At 60.0% G+C, this 23,231-nt stretch overlaps 1 protein-coding gene across 2 annotated transcripts; it reads left to right on the forward strand.

Moving 5' to 3' along the window:
* Positions 1-10,147: 10,147 nt before the first annotated feature.
* On the forward strand, positions 10,148-19,819 carry IBA57 (iron-sulfur cluster assembly factor IBA57). Of its 2 annotated transcripts, XM_058554486.1 has the most exons (3): positions 10,148-10,503; positions 18,549-18,892; positions 19,282-19,819. In XM_058554486.1, the coding sequence occupies exons 1-3, from the start codon at positions 10,163-10,165 to the stop codon at positions 19,671-19,673; spliced, it is 1,077 nt and encodes a 358-aa protein (XP_058410469.1). In that variant the 5' UTR covers positions 10,148-10,162; the 3' UTR covers positions 19,674-19,819. The 2 variants fall into 2 exon arrangements, 1 of the variants encoding a protein (XP_058410469.1); XR_009222004.1 differs by lacking the exons at positions 10,148-10,503; positions 19,282-19,819 and adding an exon at positions 12,809-17,602 and having other exon boundaries at positions 18,549-18,634.
* Positions 19,820-23,231: the final 3,412 nt, after the last annotated feature.

A 23,231-nucleotide genomic window follows, 5' to 3' on the forward strand; every position in this document is an offset into this window, starting at 1 on the left:
TCCTCCCTCCAAGCCAGGGCTCCGGGTAGGGTCCCTTGGGGAAGGCTGGAGGCTGGACGCGCTGGGCGCAGAGCACAACCTGCCCTCCTCCCCTTCGGGAGGGAAGGCCACCCCTGCTCTGCATCACTGCTCCCCTGCTCACACCCCAGCCCAAGCCCTCTCTGCCAGCGCATGATGGGGAGGAGGGGCCTGGGAAGCACGAAGGGTCTCTAGCTCTGATTCGTAACCCGAGGGGTGGGCGGGACTGTGGCTGGGGCACTGCCCACCCCCCTTCCCTCGAGCCTCGCTGGGGCCCCTGCCGCCGCCTCAGAACAAGGCGTCTGGCCAGGTGGGCCTCCACGCCCGTCCCTTGCTCTTCGGCAGCAGCCCCTGTGTGATGCCCAGGGGCATCTGGCTCGGGCATTGGGAAGTTCCGTGCTTGTCCCCACCCCCTGCAGCAGCAAATGGGGCTTCTCCCCAGCACTCACCCCCGCCCGCAGTCTGGTTACTGCGGAGCTGGAGGCGGTCCCAGGTCTTCCTCCTACAGAAGAAAAACGAAGCCGGGGAGGCGGAGCCCCATGTGCCCAGCCCCGGTTTGCCCTCCTCCCGCCTCGCTCCCCTGGGCCCAGAGCCGAGCTGCCTCGTCCTCCTCCGTTCCCTGCCCAGACAGAGCTGGGGCGAGGCGCTGGAGGGCCTGAGGTGGACGGGACCACGCCCTCTCAAGCGTCCGCGCGGCCTGGGGCAGCCCCTTCCTCGGGGACACACTTGAAGTTCCACCGAGACGTCGGCCGCCTTGCGGGATATGGTCAGGGTCTGCGGCCCTGCGGTGCTGGGGGAAGGGGCTCCGTGGCTGCCACCCAAGGCCTCTCTGCCCTCCAGGCCCCTCCCTAATTCAGACACAGCCTCCAAAGCAAAGTAAAATAAAACTAACTTGTTTACAACCGTGTGCGCGCGCGTGTGCCTACGTTTGTATGTGTGCATGTGGTGTGTGTGCATGCATGTGTGTGCATGCACATGTGTGTTCGTGTGGTGTGTATGCACACGTGTATGTGTGTCCATCACTGGCCTCCGAGGACACACGGCTCAGCTTTGGGCTGGCGGGGAGAGCAAGGCTGCAGCCCCTGCAGCTCCTCAGACACACGGGTGCAGCTCAGTGCCAGGCAGTAGGTGGGAGGGGCAGGCCTGGCACACAGATGGTGAGAACAAAGAACACAGCCAGGCTCACACGCAGAGCCCAAGCTCAGCCTCTAGCTCAGAGGATGGAGGGGCAGTGCAGTCTCAGGCCCTGGCATTATCTGGACGCTGGCCAGAGCCTGCAGCGTGAGAGACAGAGGTGGGCGTGGGCAGGAGATCAGCTGCTGTCAGAAAGGAGCCATGTCCGTCTAGACTTGGACTTCAATGACCCCAGCTGTGTCCCAGCCTCCCTCAGGCCCAGGGCAGGCCCTGACCACCTCTCCCGGCCTGTAGACCCTCTCTGGTGTCCCCCCAGTCCAGCCCCAACCCTAGGCTGACTCCCACCCTAAAATCAGCCTTCTGGTCAGATGCCAACTGCCTGCTGAGTCCCTCTCTTCTGTGGGGCCCGAATAGCTGAGCCCTGCCCCCAGGTGAGCGCTGCCCCAGGTATGCCCTGCCCCAGGTGAGCCCTGACCCCAGGTGAGCGCTGACCCAGGTGAGCCCTGCCCCCAGGTGAACCCTGATCTCAGGTGAACCCTGCCCCAGGAGTGCCCTGACCCAGGTGAGTGCTGATCAAGGTGAGCCCTATCCACAGGTAAACTCTGATCTCAAGTGAGCCCTGCCCCAGGTGAGTGCTGACCCAGGTGAGCCCTGCCCCCAGGTGAACCCTGATCCCAGGTGAACCCTGTCCCAGGTGAGCCCTGACCCCAGGTGAACCCTGATCCCAGGTGAGCCCTGACCCAGGAGTGCCCTAACCCAGGTGAGTGCTGATCCAGGTGAGCCCTGCCCCCAGGTGAACTCTGATCCCAGGTGAGCCCTGACCCCAGGTGAGCCTTGACCCAGGAGAACACTGACCCCAGGTGAGCCCCACTCCCACGTGAGCCCTGCCCCCATGAAGTCCTGGACAGCGATGCTGGAGCAGAGCTTCAAAGGGAAAGTCAATCCGGAACTAGAGCAGGGACTCATTGCTCACCTCTCCAGGAGACGAAAGTCCATGAATCTGCCAGCCCCAGATTTGGGACTGTGCTGCTGGTGGTATCATCATGGGTGAGGCTGGGTCCCTGCAGTGGGGACCATGCTGTCCAGGCATGCCTGGCCCCCATCGATGCCACTGGGCCGTGCGTGGCGGAGCTGGTGATGGACAACTGCAAGTCACCACACCCTTCACAGCCTCCCTGCCCCTCACTTCTCCAGGTTGGCCTCCTGCAGCCGGGGCTTTTCTTGGTGGAGGCCCTGGAGGACATCAGGACCTCAGGGAGGTCCAGACAGGGGGGCAACCCGGGTGGGGAATGGCGGGAGACTGCAGGATTCAGAATCACCCTAGTGGTTGGAGAGAAGCTGGCGAGGATGGCAGGTGCCCACTCCCAGGAGGCCTGGAGGCTGGCCTCCATATGAAGGTCAGCTTCCCACATTTGGGGCCATGACACAGTCCTGATGGTGACAGGGTCCATGAGGAGGGGGACATGGGGTGCGGCCTCCCCAGCATCTACCTGAAAATAAGCCAGGAAGCCAGCTGACGGGGAGGCGCTGGGCAGGTGTGTGTTTGGGGAAGAATGTTCTGGATTCTCGGACACTGTCCACTCGGACAGTGTCCAGGGCAGGCTCACCCCAGCCATGGAGAGGGAACTTTAGGTCAAGCTCAAGGGGTCAGAACCTTGTTCCCTTGGCCCTTTGCGAACAAAGCAACATTAGGATCACACCTTCTCTGGCTGAGCCTCCCGTGCAGTCATAGCCTGGGGTGTCTGGGGCTGGGGCAGCTCAGAGACTTCCTCACTCACTGAGCTGGGGGTCGTGCGGTGGCCCAAGAGGATCCGGCAAAGGCCAACTGACCCTCATCTGCAGCCCTGGAGTTGCACTGCTCCACAGCAGGCACAGGCCAGCGGGGTCCCTCCCCACGGGCCAGTGCCACTCTAAGAAGAGCAAGTGGGACATGGAGTCTTATTGTGGCCTCTTGGAGACACCCCAGCCATGTGGACCCTGTGAGCCTTGGTCAGGTAGCCCCCGTGGCCTCACATGAAGCCTCCCAGCCCCCTTGCCCTGGGGCCTCTGCAGCCACTACTCTCTCTCTTTATTTTTTTTTTTAATTTTTTAGGGGAAGATTCGCCCTAAGCTAACATCTGTTGCCAATCTTCCTCCTTTGTTTTCTTTCCCCCCTCGAAGCCCCAGTACATAGCTGTGAATTCTTCTAGTTCTTCTTTGTGAGCTGCCGCCACAACGTGGCTACTGACAGATGGGTGGTGTGGTTCTGTGCCTGGGAACCTAACCCGGGCCACCAAGGTGGAGTGCACCGAACTTTAACCACCGGGCCATCAGGGCTGGCTCACTGCCGCCTTCTTTCACCACAGTCTGATGTCAACCTGTAATTCCATCCAGCATGCAGCCTGCCGAGTGTCTATCCTCTCAGTCCCCCACTCCTAACTGGTTTAGATACAATCGGAGGCAGTTTGGGTCAGAGAGAGGAGTACTCTGCCTGGCGACAGCTAGGAAAGCTGGTTTGCTGCCTGTCCCTGAACACGAAGTCAGATGTGGGCCAGGTTGTGAGTGTCTGTGCTCAGTGGTTTGGTCTGACATCAGTCTAGATGTCACAACGAAGGTGTGTTTTTACATGAGATTAACACTGATAATCTGCAGATTTAAAAGAGATTGCCCTCCCCAGTGTGGGTGGGCCTCGTCCAATCAGGTGACAGCCTCAAGAGCAAAGACTGAGGTTCCCAAAGCAGCAGTTCTGCCTCCAGACTGCTGGTGATGGTTAATCGTATGCGTCAACCTGACTGGGCCCTGGGGCACCCAGATTCAATAAGATCCTGGGTATGTCTGTGAGGGTGCTTCTGGATGAGATTCACAGTGAATCCGCAGACTGAGTAAAGTAGATTGCTCTCCCCAGTGTGGGTGGGCCTCGTCCAATCAGCTGAAGGCTTGAATAGACCAAAAAGGCAGATGAAGAGGGAACTGCTCCTGCCTGACTGTTTGAGCTGGGACATCAGTCTCCTGTTCTCAGACACGGGCTCTAACGACATTGGCTCTCCCAGGGCTTGGGCTTACAGACCGCAAATCTTGGGGCTTCTCAGCCTCCAAAGAGTGGGAGCCAATTCCTTATACTAAATCTCTCTGTCTGTGTCTCTCTCCATCTCTCAGACTTGCTGGCCCCATGATCACATGAGCCAATTCCTTAACATAAATCTCTTTCTCTCTATAAACATCCTATTGGGCCTGTTTCTCTGTAGAACCCCATCTAACACACATCCCCTCAGCCAGGGCTTGTTAAAAGGGATCCAGCTGTGAGGGAAGCTACAAACGAGGCTCCTTTCTGGACGGTGTCTCAGTCAGCTCGGGCTGCCTAACAAAGACCACAGCCTGGGGGCTCAAACCACAGACAATCATTCTCTCCCAGTCTGGAGGCTGGAAGTCAGAGGTCCAGATGTGGGCAGGGCTGGTTCCTCCTGAGGCCTCTCTCCTTGGTGTGTAGATGGCCGTCTTCTCTCTGTGTCCTCACGTGGTCATCCCTCTGAGTGTCTGTGTCCTCATCTCCTCTTCTCATACGGACACAGTCATGTGGGATCAGGGCCCACCCCAGTGACTCATTTCACCTTCATCACCTCCTAAAGGCCCCGTCTCCACATACAGTCCCATTCTGAGGCCCTGGGGGTTGTGGCTCCAGCACATGAGTTTGGAGGACATGGCCCCTCCTAGAAGGCAGAGGCCCCATGAAAAGCTGGGTCACCACGGGAGAAGGGAACCTAAGGACTGAGGGCCTGGATGCATTCCCAAGATCCTATCAGCTTTGCAAGCTTTCGATGGTGGGGACTGAGGTTCCGATGTCACATCCTCCCAACCAATGTCACTGGCCATCCCAGACCTGGGGAACTAACCTCTGTGTCATCCATGGTCCTACCTCTGAGACCAACTCCTTGATGTTTTGGACATGACCACCATCTCGTGCCTGAGCCCCGACACCCTGACAGGGCGGCCATCTCCCACGTGGGACACGGCAGTTAACTCCCAGAGGTGGAACCCACCCAGTCACTAAACCTTCATCAGTGCTCGCTTAGCTACTTAAGAAACAACGACCTCTCGGTGCCTCGGTTTCCCCATCCACCTGGGATGGCCGTGATGGTGGAGGGCTGAACCTGGGGCACAGAACCATCCCCCACCCGTCCACTGTCTTCTGGGCTTGGGAGCAGGCCAGCGGCCGGAGCCCAGGCTCCCTGCCCCTGCCCCTGTGCCTGGTGGGTCCCCAGGCTGTGTGGGGCCCACCCAGGTCTGCACTGGGCAGGGCCAGGCCGGGGAGCGGCTGGAGCAGCATCAGACGGAATGGGTTTCTCGTCTCCTTCTCATCCGTTTCCACAGCTGGAGCCAACCGTCTGGCTGCTCGGGGAGATGGCTGAGGGCTGTGTGTGGGGGTGCTCTGATACCCCCAGAATGGGGGCAGCTTCCTCTCCTGCCTCTGTGAAGGGAGGAGGCCTCGGGGAGAGAATAACAGGAAGGCACTCCTGGCCCCCAGCGGCTGGGAAGCAGGGTCCGGGACCCCCACGCCCACCGCTTTTCCAGCTCTCAGCTCCCCACCCCTCCCAACAGCTCCAGGGCTGTGGCCTCAGAGGGAGGAGACCTCACACTGGGTCCAGCTGCAGCCTTGGCCTCCACCCACCTCAGGTCACTGAGTAGGGTTCCTGGGAGCCTCCTGAGGCCAGGCCACAGACCCCCTAGTTGTGGGCATGAGAGCAGCAGTGGCGGGACCTGAGAACGGGTAGCAGCCGGCCCACGCCCACGTGCAGCGGTTCCCCATGTCCAGGCTAGCACAGAGACCCAGGAGGAGGTGCCTGGAGCAGTACAGGCGGCGGAGACAGCCAATGGCCATGTGGCTCTGGGCACTTCATTGCAAGATGAAGTTTCATTTGACTTCATCTGAGCTAATGTGCATGTAAACAGCCCCAGGTGGCGGCGGCTGCTGTGCTGGACAGCGCCCAGCGGGCTGGGCTTGGCACAAGATTGGTAAGGCCGGGGTGGGGAAGGTTCCCGGTGGCCCGGGTCGGCCTGCTGGCCCTTCCTGCGGCCGTGCTGAGGGGAAGCAGGTTCCTCTGCTGGCTGAGGGACAGGCTGACGTGAGGCTGCAGGAACGCGAGGCCCACCCCACGGTGTCCTCACAGGGCTCGCAGGGAGGTGCCGGTCACCCGCAGAACGCCAGGCTGGGCAGAGGAAGACCTTCATCCGCGGAGGGCAAGTGGCCAGTGGCCAGAGGAGCCGCATTCCAGGCCTGGCTGGTCACAACCAGGAAACGGGCCAGGAGGGGGACTGGGGGCCTGGGGACCCTAGGGGCCTCCGGGTGGTTGGCCTGGTTGGGAAATCCGGGACCTCGCAGGGTTTGGGCAGAAGCCGGAGGCGTGAGGAGGGTTGGGCAGAGGAGGGCGGGCGGGGGGGGGGGGGGCGGGAGGGGAGGGTTGGGTGAGGCTGGGCCAAGTTCAGACATCAGCCTGGACGGTGATGCGTGTGTTTGACCACTGTGATCTGCATCGCGTTGTGTGCTGGGCCCTGGCGGTGCCGCAGGGAGCTGCACGGGGCCCGGACCACAGAGCAGGGACCAACAAATAGCGAGTGTTGAGGGCTCAGAAGGAGGCGAGGGCTGAGCAGGGCGAGGGGTCAGTGCCCAGACCACCGGTGGAGGCCATGGGGTCACTAAGTGCAGGAGGAGGCCATGGGGCAGAGACATCACCACCACGGACGCAGGGCGGGGTGGGCGGTGCTCCCAGCCTGCATCCTCCGGTGTGGTCACTGCACTCAGTCTGGGCAGAGCCGCTCATCAGGGGGCCGGCCTGCGCTCTGGCATTGTCAGCGCCACGGCGGGGGGCACCCTCCTACACCCGAAGAAACTGACCACCCTGCGCGTCGCAGGACGCTGGCGCGGACCCGGCCTGACCAAGGGGCAGTTACCAAGGATGCGGCTGGGAACCTCAGAGGTGACGCACCCGGTGCGTGAACTGATACGGGAGGCGGAGCGCCGTGGGAGGGGAGGAGCTCGGGGACCGAGGGCCCCGCCGTCTGCAACAGAGTTCCCATGGTGCAGCAAGAAAGACACAGACAGACGGACAGACAGATTAGGTCAATCAACAGATGGATGGATGGACAGATTAGATAGATAGATCAATAGTGAGTGAGGCAGATGGATGATAGGCGACAGGCAGGTAGGTAGTAAGTAGACAGATCAATAAACAGTTCCACAGACGGAAGGATCCATAGATCAGTAGATACTAGACAGATCAACAGGTAGGCAGGTAGACAGACAGACAGCAGACAGATGGCAGAATGTGGACAATTGGTGAACCCAGGGGAAGGTGACCAGTGGTTTATTCTCTTACACTTTCTGTAGGTTGAAACCTCCAAATACAAAGTTGAGGGACGCTTACACGGTGCTCAGAGCCGCTTTGCCGGGAGGCAGCATCTGGGCCCATCTTGAGGAGGAGGGGCCAGTCACGTGGCTGCTGGGGGTCTGCTGGGTAGAGGCCAGGAGAGGGGCAGAACTGACTGGTGGGATGGGAGGGGGCAGTCCAGGTGACACAGGGACAATGAGGCCTGGCCTGCGCCTACCGGGCTGTGTGCTGAGCAAAGGACAGGTGAGCACAGGGACCCGAGGGGCTCTGGGGAGACTGGAGGTCACGCTTGTACACGAAGTGTGAGGTATCAGACACGCGAGGGGAGTGCCTGACAGGACTTGGGGGTCTGAGATCGGAGGAAATGCCTGGGTTGGAGACATCAATTTGCAGCGTTGGCTTGTGAACAGTCCAGAAAGTCGTGCAGGTGGGGGAGGCTGGTGCGGGAGTGAGCGGTGGAGCAGGGACCCATGGAGCCTCGCCCCTCACCTGGTTCCATGCAGCACTGCTACGAAGGGCTCCAACGGGTAGACTGGGCAAGTGTGACAGCGGGCGACTCGGAGCCCAGGCCAGAGAGACCGGGCAGGCAGGAAACAGGCCTCGATACAGATGCAGGAGGGGCTGCAGGAGGCTGGGGCCAGCTTTAATCTGCCGCCTCAGCCACTGCTGGGGTGAGTGGGTGTGGGTTTAAGAGACAGCACACAGGTTCTCAGGGTTCTTCTGACGGAGGAAAAATTGGGGACAGTAGCCAATGGGGGAACAGGACTCTAGAGCTATGCCTGGCATCATGGGCTGAGTGTCCCCAACATCCACATGGGGACGCCCTCAGCCCCAGCTGACTGTATCTGGAGATGGGCCTTTAGGAGGTGATTAAGGTTAAATGAGGTCATAAGGGTGCGTCCCTGATCCCATAGGACCGATGTCCCTATAAGAAGAGAAAGAGACACCAAAACTGAGAAGGCGTCGTCCTCTCACCAAGGAGAGACCTCACCAGAAACTGACACTGATCTTGGACTTCCAGCGTCCAGAATTTGAAGAAACACGTCTGCTATTTAAGCTACCTGGTCTGTAGCACTTGTTATGCAGCCTGTGCCGACTGATACACTTAGGAAAACAGTACGGAGGTTCCTCCAAAAATTAAACATAGAATTACCATATGACCCAGCAATTCCACTTTGGGTATATACCTGTGATACTGTGATTTATAATAAATACATATTTGGGCTTGTCCCGTTCCTGGCACAGAGTTCCCAAAGCCCTTGGAATTTCCTGTGATGAGAGCTATAAAGGTGTCTTGATGTTCACAATAAGCCACTGTCAACCACACCCGATTTATGTTAATGAGGTGACTCTGGAAAGCCCCTAAGGATGGGGCTGGTCACCAGGGGAACCAACCCTGTGTTCAGTGGGCTGGAACATCCAGTCCCACCCCTGACCTCCAGGGAGGGGAGAGGGCTGGAGGGTCAATCAATCACCAGTGGCCAGTGATTTCATCCGTCACCCCTGTGTAATGAGGCCTCCAGAAAACCCAACAGGACGTGGTTCGGAGAGCTTCTGGGCTGGTGGACGCGTGGAGGTGCTGGGAGGGGTGGCTCCCCTGGAGAGGGCGTGGAAGCTCCTGCCCTTTCCCCAGACCTGCCCTCTGCGTCTCTTCATCTGGCTGTTCCTGAGTTATATCCTTTCCTGCTAAACCAGGGATCCAGTAAGTGAAATGTTTCCTGAGTTCTGTGAGCCACTCCAGCGAATTAATCCACCTGAGGAGGGGCCCTGGGAACCTCCTGATCTAGAGCCAGTCGGTCACAAGCACAGGGGACACCTGGACTTGTGATTGGCGTCTGAAGTGGGGTGGTCTTGTGGGACTGTGCCCTGTACCTGGGGGGGTCTGACGTCGCCTCCAGGCAGACGGTGTCAGGATGGAGTTGAACTGTGGGACCCCCGGCGGGAGGCGCAGAAGTGCATGGTGTGGGGCCCCCAGACACACACGTATGGAGATCACCTGTCAGAGCGAAAGCGAGTGGTCTCCTTGCACAACACCCCAAGGGACCGGAAGCAGGGTCTCCGAGGGACCCCCCAAGCCCCGGTGCTCACGGCAGCACCACGCACAACAGCCGGGGGGAAGCACACGAGCGCCACGGGGCGGACAGGCAGCTGGTCCACCCGCACTACGGGACGTCACTCATCCTCACGGGGAGGTGACACGGGCCGCCCATGGAAGCGCAGCCGCCGCCGGAGTCCAGCGCTCGAGCCCTGGAGGAGCCGGGTTCTCGGGCAGAGGGGCCGCGGGCCGGGCCGGGGCCGGGATCGGCGTCCGGCGGGCGAGCAGCCTGACTGTGGGAAGACGAGACGTTGCAGACACTGGGGAAGCGGCAAACGACGTGAAGGCGCTGCACGCCCTGCACTGTGCGCTGGAGACGGTCAGACCGGGCAGTCCGCGTGACGTGCACTCAGCCGGCGTGGCAGCCAGAAGCCGCGCCCCGGCCCGCAGGGGGACCGCCGGCCAGCCGGGCCGGGGCGGGCGGGCGGCTGACGGACGGCCCGATGCCCCGCCCCCGCCCCGCCCCGCCCGCCGCCAGGGGCCGCTGTGGCATGTGCCCGCCCCTGCGCCGCCGCTCGGGCCGCGCCTTCCCGCCGCCTTACTCGTGCACAAGATGGCGGCCGCGGTGCTGCTCCGGGGCACGGCTGCGGGACGCGGCGGCCCGGCCTGGCGCTGGCGGCTGCGCGCGGCCCCGAGACGCCGCCTGACCCACGGCTCCAGCCTCCACGGCGGCGACCCCGCGGGCGGCGTGGCCTGGGCCTGTTTCCTGCTGGGGGAGCGCGCCCTGGTGCGCGTGCGCGGGCCGGACTCGGCGCCCTTCCTCCTGGGGCTGCTGACCAATGAGCTGCCGCTTCCGGGTCCCGCGGACGGCGCAGGCCCGCCCGCGGCGCGTGCGGGCTACGCCCACTTCCTCAACGTCCACGGTCGCACGCTCTATGACGTCATTCTTTACGGGTGAGGGCGGGCGGGGAGGAGTGGGGGCCACCCGGGGGAGGGCATGGGGGGAGCCCAGGGGGAGGGGGCATCCGGGGAAGGGGTGGCACCCGGGGGGAGGGGAGGACACCCGGGGGAGGGGGCACCCAGGGGAGGGATACTCAGGGGAGGGGCGCACCCGGGAGAGGGCGTGCACCTGGGGTAGGGGAGGACACCCAGGGAGAGAGGGGGACATCTGGGACAGGGCAGGCACCAGGGGGGAGGAGAGGACATCCAGGGGAGGGGCACCCGGGGGGGGGGGCACTCAGAGGAAGGGGCACCCCGGGGGGAGGGGCTGACCCCCGGGGGAGGGGCACCTGGGCGGGGCGGTCATAGGTGGGCCAGAGTGGTCCCCAGGGACGGGCCATGGACTCGCACTCTCGCGCGCACCCTCCGCTCCTGCTCAGCCCTGCCTAGGTCACCCTCTCCCCAGTGCATGGAAAAGGGGTCCGTGGCTCCCGGTCCACGACTCAGAGAACTGCCTCTGTGTGACCAGCTGTGCCACGCCCTCCCTGGTTCTCCGTGTACGCCGCATTTCCCCCACATCTCCCGGTGCCCAGCGATAGCGGTGTTCCGTGCGGATGCCATCATGGCTGTACTTGGTGGTCGTTGCACCGGGTTCCCTGTCGCCCTCTGCAGTTCCAGGCAGTCGTGTGTCGGGAAGCCACATGCTAGGCTCCCCTCTGACCTGACCATCCCTCTCCCGCCTCCGCCTGCCTGAGAACACGGCCGCCCTCTCCTGTCGTGGGTCCCTCTCCGTCGTGGGTCCGCCCGCCTCTTCCGCTGTTTACTCTGTCTTCTGGAGGAGCGCGTTCTTTAGTGGCTCGTTGTGAAGTGGGATACTTCAGGTGCGCCTTTGACTCGTTGCGTCTCTGCAAATGGTTCTACCTGCCAGCGGGGCTGGGCATCAAACTCTGGGCTGGAAACTGTCCCCGAGAAGTTGAAGCTGATACCTGACTGCCCTGCTCCGCTCTGTCTCTTTTGAGCGGTCTGGTGCCTCCCTGCTGGCCTTTGGGTGTGCTGCTTTTTCCCTGGAAGCTCTTCGGGGGGGGGGGGGGGGGTCTTCATCTTGGTGGGCTGGTGCCTCATGATGCTGTGTCGAGTTCTGGGTCGTCTGAGTTTTGTGGCCGCGCACTTGGTGGGCTCTATGACTCTGGAACAGGCTCCGTAAAGTTTGGCCTCGGGCAGATACAGCCCGATGCCTGTTTTCATAAATGTAGTTTTGCTGGAACGCTGCCAGGGCCGTTTGCATACTGTCCGCGGCAACTTTGCCTCGGTCGCAGAACTGATAGGGACCGTGTGGCCCAAGCCTAAATTATTGACTGGCCCTCTGCAGAAAACCTTTGTGACCCCTGCTGTGTCCTGTTTCCAAGATGCTGTCATCATCGTCTGTCTCACGTATGGATTCCCTTCCCTCCGGTGCTGTAGTGTCTTTGTCTTACAAACTGCGTTCTCTGAATATCTTGAACTTTCTGTCAGTAATTTTCAGTAGCATCTGTTCTGATCATTACTGGTTTGAATTTATCAGCATTGTAATGATGCTGTTTTGATCCTCAAATTTCTTTCCTTGTGTCTACAATCTGCCTTTACATCTTTTTGCCTTTTCATTCTTGTTATAATAAGTTTATATTCTTGTAAATTTTCCTTAACTGTCAAAAAAACCAGCCAGTTATCTTACCAGCAAAATGAGTTTATTGAGCAGTAGCCGAAGAATTCCAATTCAGGACGTGCAGGCTGTGGCAGACCATAGGCAAATCCAACAAATTATTTTACAGGGAAAAAGGAGAAAGTTGGGAGGGGTTGTTTTGAACAGAAGTCCATTGGAGAAAAGCAAGAGTTCAGGGTGGTGATGGTTTCTCATGGGCTGAGTTGCTGGGGTCGTTTGGGATGCAATGTACATTTCTTCCTCTAATCGACTGTCTTTCTTATGGATGACTTTCTGTTGGGGTCTGTAATTGACCTCGAGCAGTATGGCGTGGGAGCTCCCCCTTCTGGCCTCCTGGCTCCATTTTTTTTTTTTTTTTTATTGTGAAGAAGATCAGCCCTGGGCTAACATCCATGCCCATCTTCCTCCACTTTCTATGGGACGCCGCCACAGCATGGCCTGACAAGTGGTGCGTCGGTGCGCACCCGGCATCCGAACCCGGGCCGCCAGCAGGAGTTCAGGCACTTAACCTATACGCTACCGGGCCGGCCCCTCCTGACTCCATTTTAAATGAGGTTTCCCTTTATTAATTTTTATTTCGCTCTCCAGCGTCAAGCAATTTCTTTTTGTTTTTGGTTTCCCTCTCGTGCTTTCCCTCTGGTCTGGAGCGTCTGCCTGGCTGCTAGGCTGCAGTTCGTGTCCCCACGCATGCTCTTGACAGCCCTTTCCAGACGTGGCGTGGGCCCCGATGTGTCCTGGAGAGGAGTTGTTTTCCTCGCCAGCTGATTCCTGAGAATGAGGAACCGTGGTGCCACTCGCTGTTCAGTGTGCTGAGAGAATGGGGGGCCACCGAGGGTGACGCCCCCGACCGCAGTCTCCCTGCTGAGATTCCAACTCAAAGTTGTGTGCGGGGAGCACTGCCCGGAGGGATGGGGTGTCATTCCGCCAGAGAGAGACGTCCCCGAGTTAGAGGCCCCACTTCTGAGCAGGGAGGAGGGAGGAGGGCAGGACACCCCCTCGGATGGCTGTTCCCTGGCCTGGGTGATTGGTGGCCCTGGGGGGTTGGTGGGCGGCGTCCAGATCTCTCCCAGTTCTGCTCTGTGGCGTGGGGTGCTGGGGGCCGAGCCTGCGGGCCTTCCACACCGTCCGAGCCCCTTTTCTGGCCTGACGCCTCGGTTAGTTCATGGGCGCACTCTTGCCCTGCCTGCTTGCTGTTGGCTGTTTTCTTATGTCTGATCTCACAGAGTTCCATACTCTGGGGAGCCGCCGCCTGCCTGGAAGCCTGGCCTTCCTGCTCTCTGCCGGCTCCCTCCCTGTGGGCGTCTTCTCCGCAGGCTCTCTCTCTGGGATCTTTTAGTTCAACTCTTGTGCTCCTGGTTTCCCATCTTCGAGTTGTTTCTTCCTCAAGGCACCCTCTTCTCGTTTCGTGGATGCAGCACCTTCTCTCAGAGGAAACTTTAGTTGTTTGTTTTTAGAGTAGACTTTTTGAAGCAGTTTTAGGTGCCCAGCATAATTGACGGGAAGGCACAGAGATTTCTCACGCACCCACAGCCTCCCCCAGTATCCACACCCCACCAGAGTGGTGCATTTGTACAGTTGATGAACCGACACGGGCACCTCATCATCCAGAGTCCATAGTGGGGAGTCCATAGTAGGGTTCACACTTGGTGTTGTGCATTCTGTGGGTATGAACAAACGTACAGTGATGTGGATCCACCATCGCAGTATCATACAGTGTAGTTTCACTGTCCTGAAAATCCTCTGTGCTCCTCCCACTTACCCCTCCCTCCCCTAACCCCTGACTATCACTGAAAGGATCTCTCCCGGTCTCCAGAGTTCCGCCTTTTCCAGAATGCCATATGGTTGGAATCATACAGTATGGAGCCGTTTCAGGTTGGCTTATTTCACTTAGTCATATGCACTTAAGGATCCTCCGTGTCTTTTCGTGGCTTGATAGCTCATTTCTTTATCATGCTGAAGAACAGTCCACTGTCTTCAGTGGCTGTCCCACAGTTTATGTACGTATCCATTCGCCTACTGAAGGACACTTCGGTGGCTTCTGAAGGACACCTTGGTTGCTTCCAAGTTTTGGCAGTTATGAACAAAGCTGCTGTAAACATCCGTGTGCAGGTTTTTGTGTGGACATAAGTTTTTAGCTCCTTTGGGTAAATGCCAAAGGGCATGATTGCTGGGATATATGGTGAGAATATGTTTAGTTTTGTAAAAAACTGCCAAACTGTCTTCCAAAGTAGTTTCAGCCTTTTGCATTTCCAGCATCAGTGAAGGCGAGTTCTGTTGCTCTGCATCCTTGCCGGCATTTGGTGTTTTGGGCCATTCTAGTAGGTGTGTGGTGGTGGCATGTTGTTTCAGTCTGCGTTTCCCTGAGGACAAGTGATGTGGAGCATCTTTTCACGTGCTCATTCGCCATCTGTGTATTTTCTTTGGTGAGGTGTCTGTTAAAATCGTGGCCCATTTTTTAATCGGGTTGTTTGTTACCTTGTTGTTGAGTTTTAGGTGGTCTTGGTCTGTTTTGGATGATGGTGTTTTGTTCATGTGTCTGAAGTCTTTTCTCCCTTCCCTGGCTTGTCTTTTCATCCCCTCAGACTGTAGTTTTTGAAAGTCTTTTGTCATTCTGACCATGTGTTTCCTGGGCCTCTGTCTTCACACTGCAGACCTTCCTCACGTGCTGGCGCTGAAGCAGATGCTTCGGTTCTGGTCCTGGCTGCGCTGCCTTCTGTGGGGTGCCCTCAAGTCTGCATCTGCTGGTCTCTGGGGGCCGTCCCACTGGGGCTGCCCCCTGAGGATGGGATGGTCCACTGCTCCCTTGTTTCCAGGCGGGGTGCACACCCTTGCCTCCATGTCTGGTTCCCTTGGCACAGGCCACCATGGTCCCTGGGCACCCCCAGCAGAGGGAGGGTGGGGAGTGGGGCTGGGTGTGCTTCTGCGCAGGACCGTACTCAGCTGCTGTCTGACCCGAATCTCCCCCATGCTCCTGCCGTGGCTGACTGCTTCCGGCCTCGTGGGAGCGTGCAGGGGCTGCGTCCTGAGTCCTCCACAGGCACCCTGCAGGCTGCTCTCCCAGGGGACTCGGAGCATAGCAGCCTGACGGGAGGCTGCTGGGATCTTCCTCGTATCATCCTGCAGCCCAGTGCCCTGGCGAGTGCCCCCACTCCTCGGCAGGGTGTGCGCGTCTGTCTCCGGGCACCTGTGTCCCGAGCCTGCCCACGCCTGGCACTGCCCAGGTCCTCCTGGGCCTGTTTATTTCTGAAGTCCCTGGCCCCAGGCAGAGCGGGGTCCAGGGCTGCACTCGGGAGAGGCGTCCCTGCGCATATGGGGGTGGTGGATACCAGGATGGCAGGCACTCCTGGAGGAGGGTGCTTTATGCCTCCAGGTGAGGGGTTGGGTGGGCTTGAACCTCCCTTTATGGGTTTTCACACAGCTTGCACCCTGGACTGGAGGGTGGGTGAGGGTGGACGCCTGGGGTCACTCTGCTGCCACGTGTTGCATCCAGGTCCTGCCTGGCCAGACCGGCTGGTGAGGCCACAGCTGCCTCTCGACCTCCCTCTTCCTGTGGCTACCGTTGTGCCCCCAGGAGGGGCCGCCGGGCTTAACAGAGAGAAGGCAGGACACCCAGGTCAGTCTCAGACCGGCAGTGGCTTTTTAGGGAAGGATGTCCTGCACAGTGTTTGGGAAATACTTAGACTAAAAACATTATCTGCTGTTTATCTGAAATTCAGATTTGGCTGGGCATCCTGTAGTTTATCTGGCAGCCCTGCCAAGGGGCCCTGGGCGACATCTGGGGACATTTGTGGTTGTCACTCGGGGGTTGGGGATGTGGCTGCTCCTGGCATTGAGTGGGCCAGGCCCAGGGGTGCTCTTGGCTCCCTTCAGCGCCCAGGACGGCCCCACGGAGAATGCTAGGCCCAAACGTCGGCTGTGCCAGGCCAAGAAAGCTGCCCTGGGCACAGGCTCACCCTGACTCACCCCTTTGGCTGACCTGTGCCCTGTTACTCAGCTGTGGCAGGGGTTGGGGGGACAGGGGTGCACTGCAGCCCTGTCAGTCCTGAGGGGTTGCCAAGTGCGGGCACACGTGGCTCAGAAAGTGCCTGCGCCCAGCACCTGGCCCTGTCTACCCCAGCCTGCCTCAAACCCTGTGGAACATCCGCCTGGCAAGTGAGACAGGTGTCAGCCCGGGCCCATCCACCATGCACTCTGGTGGCCTCTTCACCAGCCCTTCCTGGGGCCTGTCCCCTGGCTGGGTCACCTCCCTCCCTGGCCAGGACCCTCTGATGTTCGCTCTCCCCCGTGACCTCACATTCTGCACCCCCACGCCCGACTCTTCCCTCGCCAGTATTTCATACTGTTTTTGCTGTCTCTACCAAAGTCTTAAGAAATAGAAGTATACCTGCACGTGGCTTAAAAACCCGACAATGTTAAAAGGTTTATGATGGAAAATGACCGTCTTGCCTCCCTTCTCACTGGCGTGGACCCATCCTACCCAGAGGCAGCTCCTTTTTTCTAATTAACTTTTTATTTTGAAATAATGATGGATTCACAGGAAGCTGCGAAAAAAATGAACAGGGAGGTCCCAGGGACCCTCACCCAGTTCCCCACACTCGGGGGATGGACACTGGCCACCCAGGGAGTGGATGCAGGTGCCTCCAGACTCCAGGTGCTCACGGGCCTGTGTGCGTGCATCAGTGCGGCTGATCACGCGTGTGGACCCGTGTCACCCCATCAGGACAGTTGTGCTGTCACACCAGGCCCCCTGTGCTCCACAGGTCACGAGCCTGCTCTCCCTCGTCTCCGTCGTGTCACTTGGGGAACGTTGACAAACGAGTCTGAGATGGGGTGTTTCATTCCCCTTGATGCCCTTCAGACCATTCGCTGGCGGTGGTCCTTCCCCTGCCGCGTGGTGTCCCATCGGGACGGCCACAGCTTGCTCTCGTGCTTCGGCCGTTAGGAATGTGCCCTCTGGCGCTGGAGGTCGGGTCCTCGTGGACGTGTTGGCCTCTCTCTGGGGTCAGTGCCGGGAGCGCGGGTGCTGTGTCACATGGTGGCCACACTGGGGTTTTATGAGGAACCATTTCTACCCCCTCCGAGACGCTGAGTGACCGGCCTCCGAGGCCTTGCTGTGTCCACTCCCGCCCTGGTGCAGCAGTGCTGTCTCACAGCTGCTGTCATTGTGTTTGCCCCTGACAAACGGTGCTCACTTGCCACGGCGCCTTTGAACCCTTCCAGCCGTGTCTTCTAGCGTGGGAACCCATCTCTGTGATGGTCACGCCCACCCCTCGGCCTCATCTGTGACATTCTGCGGGGACTGGAATGTGAGGAGCCGGCCTTCCCCTCCCCTCTCCTTACACCTTGTTCCCGTCCTGAGGACACAGGGCTGCTGGTGATGTAGCCAGGGAGTGGACAACAGGTGCACGCTCCAGGGTGAGCCCACACACACGGCACACTCATCGTGCCTCCACAGCTCTTTCCTCTGGGGTTGGGGGTGGCGCTGGCTGATGGGCCCCTGGAGTGAGGGGGGGACACTGGCTGATGGGCTCTTGGGATGAAGTGGGGACATCGGCTGGCAGGCTTTCTCTCCTGGACCTCCTCCTGGAGGGTCTTACTTCGCTGTCTCAACTCGCACCATCTCGGGTTCTTAATCCACATGTACAACCAGGACTCGCACCATGTACTCGTGTGGGTCCTGGAGGTCCCCACTTAGTCCCCCTTTCACGTCTAACCCTGCAGCGGCCTCTTCTCCGTCTCTTCTGTGGTCATCTCTCCGTAAGGGCCCGGACGGCCATCTGGTCACTACACCAGGATCCCAGGTCATCTGGCCTGCGGGTTAGGATGGTCTGGGGCTCTGGTCGGTTCTGGGGCTCACCTTGGGGAGGAGGTGGGTGGTGGGCATGGCCAGGGTGTGGCCTTATTGCGTCCCTCATCTCTGGCATATCTGCTGTCCCCAGCTCCTCCCACCCACATCCCTCCTGAAATCTGCATGCGCCCGGCCTTAGGACCCTTGGTTTCCCAGGTCCTTAGTGTGGCCGTCCGCACCTTTCCGCCTCACCTGGAGCGAAGGACACCACTGTGGGCACCCCCAGCCTGCTCCCCACCTGCCGTGCGGCGGCCTCTCTTCCACCGAGCGGACTACCCCGTGTGGTTTCTGCCCGGCTGGCGTGACGCCCCTGTCACGCGCGTGGTTCTGCTTGCGCCCCTGCGGAAGGGTCCTGCGGGGCCCACTGCGTCTCCAGCGCTCCGTGCTGCGCAGCGGTTCCGGTGGTCCGGGAGCGGTGCATCCCTGTAGCGGTGGCTCGGCTCAGCGCACTGGCCCCAGTGGTGCGCCCAGTCCGCACCCACGCGTCCCACGCGCCCCTGCCTCTCCCCGCAGGCTCCTGGAGCGCACGGACCAGGCGCCCGCCTTCCTCCTGGAGTGCGACAGCTCGGTGCTGGGCGCGCTGCAGAGGCACCTGGCACTGCACAGGATCCGGCGGAAGGTCACTGTGGAGCCGCGCCCCGAGCTGCGCGTGTGGGCCGTGCTGCCCCACGCCCCGGAGGAGGCGGGCGGGGCCGCGCCGCTGCAGGAGCAGGCCCGGGGCGCCGCCATCCTCGCCCGCGACCCCCGGACCGCCCGCATGGGTTGGCGGCTCCTCGCCCAGGACGAGGGCCCGGCCTTGGTGCCTGGGGGCCGGCTTGGGGACCTCCGGGATTATCACCGGCACCGGTACCGGCAAGGTATGGGAGCAGGGCTGGTCTGGGCGGTGCTGGACTTGCGGAGAGGGGCAGGGAGGGAGGGGCGGGCATGTGGGGGCTGGACCGTGGCTGGGGGGGCAGTGAGGGGGCAGGGCAGGACTACAGCCCTGGGGAAGCCGCGTGGTGGGCCAGGCGCGGGAGGAGCGAAGAGAACAGGGGTCGGGGCGAGGGGTCATCTCCTCTACTGTCTACGGCAAGGCCGGACCGAGGTGCTCACCCGGGGACCAGAGGATGGGGGGCCCGGAAAATGGGGGCGAAGGATGGGGCTCCCACCTGCGGCGGGAGGGGCTGCACACCCAGCACCCCGGTTGAGCGCTTCGGTTCTGGAGAACACCTCAGCTCTCACTGAGCCTCCCCTCCCGCCCCGACAGGCGTTCCCGAGGGCGTCCATGACCTGCCCCCAGGAGTGGCCCTGCCCCTGGAGTCCAACCTGGCCTTCATGAATGGCGTCAGCTTCACGAAGGGCTGCTACATCGGCCAGGAGCTGACGGCGCGTACCCACCACATGGGCGTCGTGCGCAAACGCCTCTTCCCGGTGCGGCTCTCGGGGCCCCTCCCTGCGGGCGGCATCGCCCCCGGCACCTCCGTGCTTACCCAGTCGGGGCAGGCCGCCGGCAAGTACAGGGCGGGCCAGGGGGACGTGGGGCTGGCCTTGCTGCGGTCGGAGAAAATCAGGGGCCCTCTGCACATCAGAACGGCCGAGAGTGGCCGAGTGGCTCTCACCGCGTCTGTGCCGGATTGGTGGCCCACAGCCACCAAGTAGCCCTGGACGTCCCTGCGCTGCCGCAGGCCCCAGAGGGTCTCTGCCTGTCCGCCTCGCCCTGTAGACCGGCCCCCACTTCCCAGAGTGACCCGGCTGAACACACACTCCTCTGGGAGGTCGCAAGTGTACGTGGGCTCCCGGGCTGCAGGGGCCGAGCGTTCCCAGCCCGCGTCCTTCCTGCGGAGGGCCCAACGCTCAGCGTGGGCGGCCCTGTGCCGGGGGCGGGAGAAGCAGGCTCCGTGCCCACCTCTGTGCTGAGCTGAGCCCCAGCTTCCCCCAGACCCTGGACGACGTTCCAAACTGGGTCGGTCTGGATGGTGTTCGTCTGTCAGCGAGGACAGGACGCTCCAAGGCCTTGCTCCGGACTGCCCGCAGCCCCTCGGCCGGCTCCCAGTCTGGGATTGGGCTGCGGAGGGGACTCTGGGAATTGTCTTAAGCGTTGGCTGCGGGGCACTGCCGCAGGAGGGAACCGTGTGGGACTGGGTGGGGTGGCAGCCTCTGTGTGTGGAGGAGGCCCATCCCCTGGCCCCCCAGTGCCTGAGTCCTCCAGGGGCACCTCTGCACTCAGGGGTGCTGGCTGTGGGAACCCAGACACCACGTCTCTGCAGCTTGTCGTCGTCCCCCCCCCCCACCCGCGGCTTCAGCAGCCCCTTCTCCTCCCAGGCCAGTGCCAGCGCAGGGACGGCTGGTTTCCTCCTTTCAACTGCTGATTTTTGTTGTCTCGCTGCAGTGTGGGTCTCGTGGTTGTGGGGCATCCTGCTGATGCCCCAGAGTGACTATTAAAGTGTGACCCCAAGCGGCTCCCGTGGACTCTGGCTTCATTTTGGGTGGAAGGAGCTAGGCTGGTTCTGAGTAGACTAGATACATTGAGAAGCTCTGCCTCAAACACGCGAGCACACAGATAAAATATGTTAGCAGAGTACTTGGGTTTGCGGACCGACGAGAAGGGAAGAGGCCTCAGAGGCCAGGACAGTGAGTGAGCGTTGAGTCCAGAGGAGATTGGGGCGTTGGGGGCTCTGAGCCATGGTTTGTGGGCCCAGGGCAAGAGGCGGCCAGGCCATTGGAGCAGCGCCCACGGAACCGGGAGGGGAGGGCTGAGCGGGGAGGGAGCCATCCTGATGCCAGGCGGATCTAGTAGGACCTCTACGAGAACTTGCAGTCAGATGCAGCCTGGAGTCGCCCCAGGAGGAGGTGGGGGGGCCGCCGGGCACTGGGGGAGAGGACCTCCTCCCAGAGCCTGCGGTCAGATGCAGCCTGGAGTCGCCCCAGGAGGAGGTGGGGGGGGTGCTGGGCACCAGGGGGAGAGGGAGGCTCGGGGGTGGCAGTGGGGAGGGCCCGCCGGCCCGACAAGGCGAGGCTCCTCCTCAGGCCAGCAGAAACCGGACACTTCTGACCCCCATTACTGAGAGCATCTGGTCAGGCTGGGCACCGTCCTGGGCGTGTCTCCTGGGGTGAACAGAGTTAAGAAAGCAGGTCAGCCTCTGACCCGCAGGAATGGCGTGGTCCTCACGACACGGAAGGACGCAGGAGCCCCTTGCTGACGGTGCTGCGGTCACCACCTGCTCCGGGGAGGGGGTCTCGGAGCCAAGGCCAGAGCAGCCACCCGTGTCTCGGCTCTGCCCGTGGTGCCCTCGTTCACGTTTGTTTCTTTAACCGACCATCGATGGGGTGGTGTGGAAGTGAGTGTCAGTCCCTCAGCCTGTGGGATGGTCCAGGGGCTCCAGAGTGTGCCGGAGCGTCACCTCCCTCTCCAGCTGCAGCTGGGCCGTGCTCCTCCGGCTGTGACCAGAGCCCAGGAGCCAGCTTGCAGCATGGCGGTCCCTCGGAAGTGGGACCTGCTGCCCTGTGAGTTAACAACGCCCAGGGCTGCTCACTGTGGCCCCGGGCTGGGAGCCCGGCGTCCTCTCCGGGCAGCGGTGTGGGCGCCGGGCTGTCTGCAGCAGCAGCTCCGGTGGCATGCAGCCTCGGAGGTGCCGGGTGCCACAGGTGTCCTCGGTTCTCCAGGTTCCTGGGACCCTCCTGTATTTGGTTCAGGTCTGAAGAAAGCACATTCCTGTCCTACCTCAGTGCTTCCAGGAGGAAGGTGCCACGCCGCACAGCTCCCTTCGTCGGACAAACCCAGGCAGTTTCCACAGAAGCACCAGTGCTTCGGAAACCTCTGGCTTTGAGGAGCTCTGCGTGGGGCGCCTGGAGCAGGCGGCAGAGGGGCACTCAGAGTTTCCCTTTACACTCACCTCCAGTTTCATAGACCGGGTCTCTGGAACTGCTGCAGGTACTTGTGAAGCTCTTTGCTAGTTTTCATAGATGGTTCAGTTTGTTTTGTAAAAAGTATAAAGTTCTGAAAAATAAGCTGTCAGAGTGGGAAAAAAAAAAAAAAAAGTAAGCCCAGTGGTAGTATTTCCAGGAGCCTGGCATGTGCCCTCGTCCAGCTCAGGCCTTGGTTCCAAAGAATATGCCTTCGTTGTTAAAAAACTGAAAATCCCAGAAACACTCATTTAACCCCCAAAGAAACAAGAGTCAGCAGAAAAACAGTGAAATCAAACCCACAAATTTTCAGATACTGGAATAACCAGACATAAAGTAAGTATATTTAATGTATTTTAAGAAGTAAAATAAAGAATTTAAAAATTATTAAGAAGGAAGAGACTATAAAAACAAGCAGAGAACTTCTAGAAATAAAAATATTTTTAAAAAAATCCATGGATATATTTTCTGAAGAATTGGGAAATGTTCCATCTGAAGAAAGATCCAGGAATGAAGAGATGGTCCTGGAATGTAGGCAGCAGTGATACTTAATCTCAAGTTCAGGTGTCTGATGCGCAGCAAGCCAAACACTGAGACATCGTGCTCGGAGATGGAGGAAGGCCCCATTCGAGTTGGCCAAGACGAGAGGGCGCGAGCCTGGGTTTGCTCAAATCCGCCTCCACCACAGCAAAAGGCAGGGGGTTTTATAGAGCTAAGGGGCTTGGCAGGAGGAGCTTCGGAGAAACAAAGGGGTCACTCCCGCTAAGCCCCTGTGCAGTCTGATTTCTGCGCTGCAGCGGCTGCTGGGGGCAGGCCATCCAGTGATCACAACCTCCCAAAGGCTTTCTCTTTCTTCTGCAAAACAAGCTCACAAACCCTCGAGACCCGAGTCACCTCTCAAGTTAAACCAGAAAACAGCAGATTGACAAGATTCATCTATGTCTGTGCCAGGAACAAGGTCGAAAGGCAACTGTGTTCTTATTGAACATCTACAGTAACTCTCAGGTCCCCGCTTCAGAAGGACAAAGAGATGGAAATAGGTTAGGAGACGGGAGAAGGGAGAGGTTTAATGTCACGTAGTGATTTAAGTGGAATTGCAGAGGGAGAGGCGAGAACATGGGGCAGAGGCAATTTTCAAAGAAATAATGGCTGAAAACTTTCCAGAATTGATGAAAGTCGTCAGTTGTTAGGTTCAGGAAGCCCAATGGGTCCCCAGCAGCGTGAATAAAAAGTTCTACCCTGCACATCTTAGTGAAAGTGCAGAACCAGAGACGGGAAGATCTTAAAAGTAGGCAGAGAGAAAAAAAAATTTTT

This window comes from Diceros bicornis, chromosome 1 (genome assembly GCF_020826845.1).
Source record: "Diceros bicornis minor isolate mBicDic1 chromosome 1, mDicBic1.mat.cur, whole genome shotgun sequence".
Lineage (NCBI taxonomy): Eukaryota > Metazoa > Chordata > Mammalia > Perissodactyla > Rhinocerotidae > Diceros > Diceros bicornis.

Excerpts from the sequence above, each read along its gene's own strand:
- IBA57 (XM_058554486.1), top strand. The coding sequence starts at position 10,163 with ATGGCGGCCGCGGTGCTGCTCCGGGGCACGGCTGCGGGACGCGGCGGC. Across the intron at positions 10,504-18,548 it reads TATGACGTCATTCTTTACGG|GCTCCTGGAGCGCACGGACC; the intron begins GTGAGGGCGGGC and ends CTCTCCCCGCAG. Across the intron at positions 18,893-19,281 it reads CCGGCACCGGTACCGGCAAG|GCGTTCCCGAGGGCGTCCAT; the intron begins GTATGGGAGCAG and ends CCGCCCCGACAG.